General features: G+C 64.2%; 1 protein-coding gene across 1 annotated transcript; it reads right to left on the bottom strand.

Moving 5' to 3' along the window:
• TRAF4 (TNF receptor associated factor 4) lies at positions 1-5,676 on the bottom strand. Its single transcript, XM_030233522.2, has 7 exons — positions 5,500-5,676; positions 2,712-2,763; positions 2,308-2,412; positions 2,073-2,234; positions 1,614-1,775; positions 1,385-1,540; positions 1-1,043 (listed from the first exon to the last, which is right to left on the bottom strand). The coding sequence occupies exons 1-7, from the start codon at positions 5,640-5,642 to the stop codon at positions 411-413; spliced, it is 1,413 nt and encodes a 470-aa protein (XP_030089382.1). The 5' UTR covers positions 5,643-5,676; the 3' UTR covers positions 1-410.
• Positions 5,677-9,587: the final 3,911 nt, after the last annotated feature.

The following is a 9,587-nucleotide window of genomic DNA, read 5'->3' on the forward strand; positions in this document are numbered from 1 at the left end:
TAATAAATACAAGAAAAGTTTATTGAAAAGAAAAAGATGTGGGGAGGGGGCAGCAGCCCCAGCCCGGGGTAATAAATAACAACCTGGGGAGCACCAGTTTACAAAATATGGCTCTGGCCAGTGGGGTCCTGCAGGGTCCCCAGCGAGGCTGGCGGGGGCTGCTGGGCACCTTGGGAAGGGGCTTAGGGGGCCCAGCCCCCCGGCACCCCCGGGCACCTGAGAAGGGGCTGCAGGACAGTCCCAGCCCCGGGAGGGACGTGGGAGCAGCCCCGTCCCTGCCTGTCCTGAGAGCCACCGCGGTGCCACGGCAGCGTCCCCAAGCCGGGGGCACCGGCTGCAGGCAGGGGCTCAGCACCACCCGGGGCACACCTGGGCAGGTGCCCCGGTCACATCCTGTCCCCCTCCGGGGCTCAAGCCAGGATCTTCTGGGGGATCTCCACCGAGGCTTTGATGAAGATGGCGTTGTCCCGCACGTAGTTCCGCTTCCTGATGTCCTCGTGCGAGATGAACTTGGGGTAGCCGAAGCCCAGGGTGCTCTCGTCCAGGGAGCTGCGCGAGGCTCCCGGCTTCTGGAAGTTTTTCCAGTTGGGGTCGGGGTGGAAGGTCTCGGTGATGTGCTGGGGCTTGGAGAGCGAGGGGTCGCTCTGGTCCAGCAGGGAGAAGGTGACGCGGTAGGAGAAGGGCCACTCCAGCAGGTTGTCGTACTCGCCCGGCAGCACGCGGATGTAGACGGAGAGGTGGCTGCTCTCCCCGCTGCCGTTGCCGTTGAGGAAAGCCGACACCTGGAGCTTGTAGCCGTACTTGTGGGTGTAGAACGGGGGGCTGAAGAACTCGTAGTTGCTGCGGGCTTTGGCCTCCTGCAGCTTGCGGGCGTAGTCGGCGATTTTCCAGATGAGGATCCCGTCGCTGCTCACCGACAGCTCCTCCATGTCCCGACGCAGCTCCAGGATCTCCTGCCGCTGCCGGCTCACCAGGGCACACACCATGCCCAGGTGGGTCTTGGTGCTCTCCTCCAGGTGCCGGCCCATGGCCAGCTTAGGGCACTGCAGGGACAGTGGGACCGTCAGCAGGAAGGTGGCAGGGACAGCGGGGACAGGAGAGGGAGGTACCGTGGGGATAACATGGGGATGTCATTGGAGCATGGGATACTGGCACAGGGATGTCATGGTGACACAGGGGTGGCACAGGGACACCTGGTTGGGGTGGCAGGGGGACACTTGGAGGGCAAACACAGGGGTAAAGTCATGGAGCCACATGGATGGGACTGAGCACAAGGGATGGGACAGACATCAGGGCAGGAGTGGTGTTGGAGGTGTGACACAGCAGGGACAGCAGCCCACGCCCAAGGATGCCAGAGCAGGTTGGTCTCAGGGACAACATTCACCCGGTGCTTGCAGCCAGCTTCCTTGAAGGGGCACAGCAGCATGGCCGTGTTGCAGCTCTCCTTGAGGTGGGTGGGCACATCCTCCCGGGCAATGCTGGGTGTCCCACACTGGTTGGGGCACGGCACGGGGTACCGGGGACACTGGTACTGGTGGTTCTGGGGAGGCACAGAGGCTGTCAGCTGGGGCTGGGAGCTGGCAGGGTGAGGGTCCCCATGGGCTCCATCTCACCTGGATGGTGTCAAAGACGAATTCCTTGGAGCAGTAGGTGCAGGGCTGGGTGCGCTTGGGGCACTCGGCCAGGGCGTGCTGGGACAGCAGGCGCCGCATCATGCGGGCCCCACACTTGTTCTCACAGTACACACTTTCCTGGGGACACGTGCCCTGGTGGCCCTGGGGACCACGACAGTGTCATCACCCTCTGGCTGCCCTCATCAGCCAGCCCTGACAAGGATGTGCCCCCACAGCCAGAGGGCACAATAATCACATGTCCACCAAGGCTGTCCCCACCATGATGTGTCTCCCACAGTGTCCCCATCCAGGCCCTGTCCCCACACCCAGGCTGTGTCCCCATGGTGCCCCTGCAGCCCACTGGGGTGCCCACACCCCCATAACACCCCCAGCACAGCCATGCCCACTGTGGCACCCCGGCCAGCAGTGTCCCCCACAGTGTCCCCCACCAGTGCCCACCTCGAAGGCCTCCCCAGTGAAGTCGCTGGCGCAGAACTCGCACTTGACCCTGCGCTTGGGGCAGCCGTGCTGGACGTGCTCGGGGAGGTCACGGCGGCTCAGCTTGGCGCTGCACCGGTTGGGGCAGGGGATCACGTTGAAGCCACAGGTGCCAAGGTGGGCCTGGGGGACACAGGGATGGTGACGGGAAGGCCACGGGGTACAACTCTGCCCTCGCCATCCTCCCAGGCCCTACCTGGAGGTGCTTGATGAGCCCGCTCCAGCGGCAGCCCTCCTCGCTGTGGATGCAGCGGATAGCCAGGCTCAGCACCTGCGCCTCCAGCTCAGGGTCGGGGTAGATCTGCAGGGGCATCAGCAGGGTATCAGCATCCTGCTGAGGGGGCACACAGCCCCCGGCACAGCCTGGCTGGGAGCCCTGGGCACACTGCCCGGGGCCGGATCCCCCCCAGGCACACCAACAAGAACCCTTTGTCGGGAGCTGGTTTCCGCTCCAGCCCCACGGCACAAAGGGCTCTTGCTTCCGCCCGGGCGCCCGTGCCAGGCTGGCGTGGCTGTGCCAGGCGCTGTGCAGCGCTGGGGACAGCCCCTTGGTGGGCATGTCCCCTTGGAGCAGGGGACCCACCCCTGTGCCAGGCTCACCTTGGCGTAGTCCAGGGGCAGCTGGTCCTCCGGACACTTGAAGACGCCTTCGCTGCAAGACACAGAAGGCTCAGGGTCACTAGGGATCACCAGTGGCACAGCCACCATGTCCCACGGGTCCCTGCCATCCCACCCCAGGACATTGGTGCTGTCCCTGCACTGCTAAGCGCTTACCCCGTACCAAATCCAGCCGCCACCCTGGGGGAGCCACAGCTCTAATCCTGCTCCATCTGTCTGAGCTGGGAAATGCCCCCGCCAGACACCCCCTCAGGCAGCCCCTCCACCCCCCGGCCGTGGTCCCCAGGGGCCTGGGCCAGCCGCCGCCAGCGTGGCACCATCTGGAGCCCCGGCAGCCCCGGGCCCATCCTGTCCCCTGGGATTAAGGAGGGTGCCGGCGGCTGGCCAGGAGGGGGCCGGCAGGGCCGGTGCGTCCTCCGCAGCCCCAGGTGCCGGGGCCCAGGGGAGGTGGGGGAGGGCAACAGCTGGGCGCCAGATGTGCGGCCCTGATGCGTGGCCCTGGGGCTCCTGTTCCACAGGAAATGGCCCCAGTAGCCACCACGGTGAGTCAGGACAGGGGGACAGGCAGCCCCCCTGGAGGGGTCCCCATCCTGCTGGGCCCCCAGGATGGGGTGCTCCTCCTGAGAGCTGTCCCTGAGGTGGGAAGGGCCCTGCTCAGCCCTGACCTGCAGAGGAGCAGCATGAAGTGGAGGCAGAGATCCAGCCAAAGAGGCAGCCTGGCCTGTGACAAAGCTGGCCAGGAGTCACCATCACCTCTGGTCCACACACCACTGTGCCCAGGGGTAGGAGAGGGTGTCCATGCACCATCCTTGACGGACACTGGGGTGGGAGACCACAGGTGCTGCCTACAGGGACATGCAGCAGGGACACAAAGGGACCCTGTGGCTCTGCTGTCTTTGAGGTGACACTGAACAAGGCTGTCCTGCCTGGACAGCCCTTGTGCCCCTCTAATCACTGCAAGCCCTTGGCAGGCACTGGTGTGGCCTCGGCCGGAGCTGCCAAGTGGATGTGAGACACCAGGACGGAGCCAGCAGTGCCGCCGGGCACGCGCCAGCCAGGGATGCCTGGCCATGTCCCCTGCGGCCACCAACCCTCCGCTGGGAGCACAAGTGAACCCCAGGAACCACGGCCCCGTGGGGTGTGACCCACGTGAGGAACGGCTGCAACCAGCTCTGCCACGTGCCCACTCTGTTTGTTGCAGGTGGTTTTGTGGGAGTCATCGGGGATCCATCGAGATAAGGTGTATCCATCGAGATAAGGTGCTCCCAGAGAGGGCTGGGCAGCTGGCCCTTCCCGGGGAGCCCGTGGCACTGCCTCGTGGCTGGGATCACTCTGCTGCCTTTCCAGGGCTGCCAGCTGTGCCTGCATCCCGTGCACGGTGTTGGGGTGCTGGGGCTGGCGGGGAAGTGGAACGATGACCCGAAGCCAGCGCCTAATCCCCGACAAAGCCTCCCCATTCCTCACGCTTGGCCGGGCAGGGAATGTGCTGAGGCAGCACCCGGGGGGACCGTCCTTGCCTCTGACCTTCACGGCGTGTTGGGGCACAGCGAGGTGATGGGGTGGGGAGCCCCGGCACCCCCCGACAGCCCCCGGTACCGCCCGGCACCGCGGTGGGGCTGGATGGCTCAGCCCGTGGGAGCCCCAAACTGAGCCGGGGCAAACACGTTGTTCTCGTGGGGACCCCCGAGGCCATTCCCGCGGCGGGAAGGGTGCGGGGGAGCGGGGGTACAGATGCGCTCTGACACGTGCCCCGGGGAACGCCCGGTTTCACAGAAACCGGCCCCGGTGACGGTGGTGCCCGTGAGCTGTCCCCGGGCGAAGGTCGCTCGGGCTGGGAAAGGCGGGGAAAAGCCCGGGGTGACGCTTGTCACCGCCCGGAGGGAGTACGGGCTCCCTCTCGCCGTTGCCCGCGGGACCCCCGGGACCGCGCCGAGTGCGGCGGCCGAGAGCCGGGACAGCACCGGCCCCGCACGCGTCCCCGACTGCCGGTACCGGGGGTCCCAAACCACAGGGGTCGGAAGAGGCCCCGGCTCCTCGCTCCCCGCACACGGCCGGGTCGCGCTCACCCGTGGGCGCGGGGACACCGGGATTGGCAGCACACCTCTCCCCAAAAACACCCCCGGCCACTTCCTCCGGCGGGGCCGGGGCAGGAAGGGGTTAAGCTCGATTCTCGAAACTCGCTGCTCCGGGCTTCACCCGGCCCTCCTCTTCCTCCTCCTCAGCGAAAGGGGCCACGGGCCGCTGCACCCGCGGGGCGGCTGTCACGGGCTGGGCGCGCCCCGCACCCCCTCCCTGCCCCGCGGCACGCCGGGCACCCCGCACCTTTCCCTGGCCCGAGGCATCCCGGGGCGCCCCGCACTTTTCCCGGGGCACTCCGCACCTTCTCCCGGAGCACACCGCAGCCATTCCCCGGCCCGGAGCACCCCCGGGCACCCCGCATCTCTCCCCAGGACCCCCAGGCACCCCGCGCCCCTTCCCGGGATATCCCGCATTCCCTCCCGGGCCCCGGGCATCCTCACCCCCGTGCACCACGCACCCCGACACCGGCCCAGGGCCCCCCGCACCCCTCTCAGGGGCACCCCAGGACACCGCACCCCGGGGCCGGCGGCGGATGGGGGGGTGGCGATGGAGAGGAGCACCCGCTGCCGCCCGGGTTGCGGAACCCCGGACCGGGCGGCGCGGGGGGTGCGCGACCGGGGCACCCCACGGGGGAAGGGGTGCGCGGAGTAACGCCAGGTAGGGTCGCCCGTGGGGTGATGCGGGGTCTCACCTGAGGAACTCCTGCAGGCAGGTATCGCAGAAGCGGTGGCCGCAGGTGGAGACGCGGACGGGCTCCCGCATGGGCTTCCCGCAGAGCGGGCACAGCACCCGGCGCCGCGGCCGCTCCAGCAGCTTGTAGTCGTAGCCCGGCATCCCGCCGCCGCCCCGCGCCCGCCGCCGCCGCCCCGCGCCCGCTCGGCTCCGCACTCCTCGCCCGGCTCCGCCCGGAGGCCGGACGGGGCGGTGGGACCGGCCTGAGCCCGCCCCGCGACGGAGGACGGCATCGGCATCGCCACCGCCCCCCGCCCGGACCCCGCCTCCCCTCCCCGCCGCCGCCGCCGCACGGGGGGGATGGAGCGGGGCCGGCCTGCCGGGGGCTCGGGGAGCATCGCACCGGGGACAGCCCCTCCGAGGGGTTTGGGGTGCAGCACATGGGGACAGCCACCCTGGGGACTTGGGGAGCGCCCACTGGTGGGTTTGGTACCCACCACACTGGGAACGGCCACCGCAGGAGTTTGGGGAGCATTAAAATCACATCACACACGGCCCCCTCACCCTCTGCAGCCTCCCCTGGCCCGGAGCTGGGCTCTGCGGGCACGCACGGCGGTGTCCTCACTGGCCCTGCATGCCCTCCCTGACTCAGAGGTGTCCCAGGGGTGACACACTCCTGCAGGTAGCCCGAGGGCACGGCTGTGCCCCTCAGCGAGGCTGGAGGTGGGATACAGCTCCCAGGCCTGCTCCCACCACAGAGAGCAGCTCCTGTCCCAGCCACCACCCACAGCAGGACACATGGAGGGGCTGCCCCGAGCCCTCCATGCCACAGGCAGGAGGGGGACACATTCTCCTGTGGCTTTGTCTTGCTGGGAACTCACACCCCAGGCTGCAGCCAACAGCCTCCCTCCAGCCTCGGTTTGTAACTGAGCAAGAGCCTGGAGGAGGGAGAATAAAAGCAAATCTGTCTGGCTCCAGCCCCCTCGTCACTCTTTCAGAAATCAGAGCAGCATATGGGAGTATTTGCCCCTTTCCCCAGAGATGGAGCCGAGCAGATGACAGGCTGTGAGCATGTGTTAGTCCCACCAACGCTCGCTCCAGCCAGCTTCCCATTAAGGGCGGCAGTTGCTCCAGACCCAAATGTTAGCAGTTTTCAATTAGCAAATGGCAGAGGAAAGGGATTCCTGGGGGACACGCTGAGCAAGTCGAGCTCTATCACTTGTCACTCAAGGAGCTCACGTTACCCTTCTCCCGGAGAGGCTCTGCTTAAAATAAAACCCTGCAGCAGCCCGCGGGGATGCAGCCTGCTCGCTGCCAGAGAAGGGATGGGTGGCTCATTTTTGGGGTTACCCTGAGGGATGGCAGGTTGTTCTGAGCTGCACTGGGGCTCACAAATATCAGGGAACCTTGTACTGGGGTACACGGAGCACGAGCTGCCATCAGCAGGGGATTTACCAGGAGACGTGAGTCGGTGCTCGGATGATGGAGAGCCCTGAGCTAAACTTTAACCAGCTCCCAGTGATACTGGAAACCCGACAGCTAAAAACAACTGACAGTGGGCAACTGTACAGGGAGCAGAGGGGAGCAACAGCCACCTTGAGCTGGGGTTGAGGTGCTCCCTGGCCAGGTTTGCTCAGGGCTGTGGCACCCCCAGGGCAGCAGCCCTGTGGTCCAGCTTGTTCTGCCAGTCTGTGCCAGCAGAGCCCGGAGCCAGGCTGTCTCCAACAAGAGATAGGCACGACCCAGACACTGTCCCTGACACTCTGTGACCTGGGCCCAACTAGAAACTGCCCCTGGACACGACTCTGGGACAAGGTTCAGGCCAAAAGGACAGGTCCTTGGTATCCTGGGGGTTGATGGGACTCCAAAGACAGGACACATCAGTCCTGTAAACACAAGCAGCCTGTGCCTCCGATGACAACCATGAAACAGCCGACTTTTATCATTATTTACTGCTTCTCTTTGATGTTTTAAAATTATTCTTCACTAACCTCGCTGAAGAGCATCTCTGCTAATTAGCCAGGAGCTGACAAAGCCATCAGAAGGTGCTGGCTGTGCCGGCAGGGCGGTGGGGAGGTGTCAGACCCTGCAAACAAAGATCCCTCCTTTTCCCCTCTCCCCAAGCAAAGCCCTCCCCGCTCTCAACATCACAGCCAGGCATTTGTCTCACACAAAGGCGACACTCAGGGCAATTCCCTTTGTGGAGGTGATATGTTCGCTGTCTCCATTGATGGGTCACTTCTTGAAACCATCTGAGTTCGGAGAGGCCTCTTGTCCTCTTCCCCAGCCTCTCTCTGCTACTCCATCCCTCCGCCTTCTATTTTACTCAAACTGGAGGGACGGAAAACCGACGCTCCGGCTTCTAAACAAGTTAAGGTGGAGCCTTTCGCCCCAGGGAAAGGAGTGGGGAGAGTCCTCTCCCGGCTGCCAGGGCCTCGTGCCCAAGGAGGGCAGGGGTAAGGGATCCAGGCAGACGGACAGAGGGACAGCAGCCGCACCTCCTGCCTAAGCCTCGTGGGAATGAGGATATGACCTCGACAGAGGTGCCGGAATCAAAATAAATCAGCTGCGGGATCAGCAGGCAGTTTCCTGCTACAGTAATGGCCCCGAGTCAGCAGGATCTTATTTGGAACAGGGACAGTCTTTCCGTGGGTGACAATGGCCAGAGGGGACCCGCTCCAGGATGCACAAGCCAGGACCCGGCAGCCTCATCCCACATCCCCTCCCCTTCCCGCTCCCCTCCGGCCCTGCCTTTCCTCAGCAGGAAGAGCCGCGGGGACACTGATCCACCACCAGCTCCACACAACACAGGAACAAAAAAAGGATAAAGGGAGAAGCCCCGAGACCTGCAGATTTCATCGGGAGCTTCTGCAGGGAAACAAAGCAGCAGACGTGAGGAATGCAAGTGGCCTATTTGCCCGGGCTGCTCTCTGCCTCCGGCAGCACGGACGTGCCTCGGCTTGTCGTTCCAGGAGCTTTTGTTGCTCGGGGCTGGGGGCCTCTTTGTTTCCTTTACCCTCCCGCTAGGCTTGGTCACAGCCCGGTATTAAATTATTCAAATGATCTCGCTGGGCTTCACAGCTGAACTCCTGTGTGGAGAGCCCAGGCTGTGAAATCCCGAGGCCTCCAGCCCTCCCCATAGCCCCTGGCCCAGCACAAAGGGCACTGGTCCACACTGGTTTCCCCAGTCTGGAGCAAAGGATCCCAATATTCAAGCTGGTGACACCTCCAGTGCCAGCACTGCAGTGCAGAGGTGTCATTAAGCCATAAAATCATTCACCTAACACCAGTGCACTGATAGGAAGCAGGTGGGGGGCAGCACCCCTGGATTTGGCAGCCCAGCTAGAGCAGGAAGAGCTTGGCTCCTGGAGCAGTGGCATTTTGGTGCCATTACCCACAAGACAAAGGGTGTTAGATCTCTGTCCTGCCTGCTGCTGTCCCAGCCAACCCTCAGCCCTGGCCAGGCTGCAGGAGGAGCACCAGCCCCTTCCTCTGGGATGTGTTTGAATGTGGTGTGGAGCCAGTGGAGCCCTGAGAGCTCTACACAACACAGGCAAGGGAAATCTGATGCTGGAAGGAACTGGAGCTGCGGCCAGCTCCACACAGGGAGGAGAGGCAGTAGCCCAGAGAAGCTTTGAGGCAATTGAACCCAGCCCTGCAACCACCCTGGTGCCCAGGTTGGTCTGGGAAGGGAAAGCACCTTCCCCAACACCGCGCTCTGTAACCTGCAGCACAGGAAAGTGCCAAAGGATTGGCAGAACCTTTGAATTCCAGTCGGCTTCCTGGGATAGCAGGGTGTAACCGCCTGAAAAGGCAGCTCCACAAGAAACAAAAAAGGCAGGGAAAAACCCATGCACCCACCCTGCCAGGAGCCAAACAGGGAGGCTGTGTCTGCAGCCAGGGCTGCACACGCCTCTCCCGGCCGGACAGGACCTGCTCCCTTCCCCAGCTGGAGCCTGGGAGGGGAGGGAAGGACAGGCAGGAGAGCTGCAGAAATTCATTACCTTCCACATGACAGAGGGATCAGTTGGCTTTTACCAGAGCCCGTCGAGGTTTTCCTCATTGAAAACAGGAAAGAATCACAAAAATAATTAGAGAGATTTCATC

This window comes from Serinus canaria, chromosome 19 (genome assembly GCF_022539315.1).
Source record: "Serinus canaria isolate serCan28SL12 chromosome 19, serCan2020, whole genome shotgun sequence".
NCBI lineage: Eukaryota > Metazoa > Chordata > Aves > Passeriformes > Fringillidae > Serinus > Serinus canaria.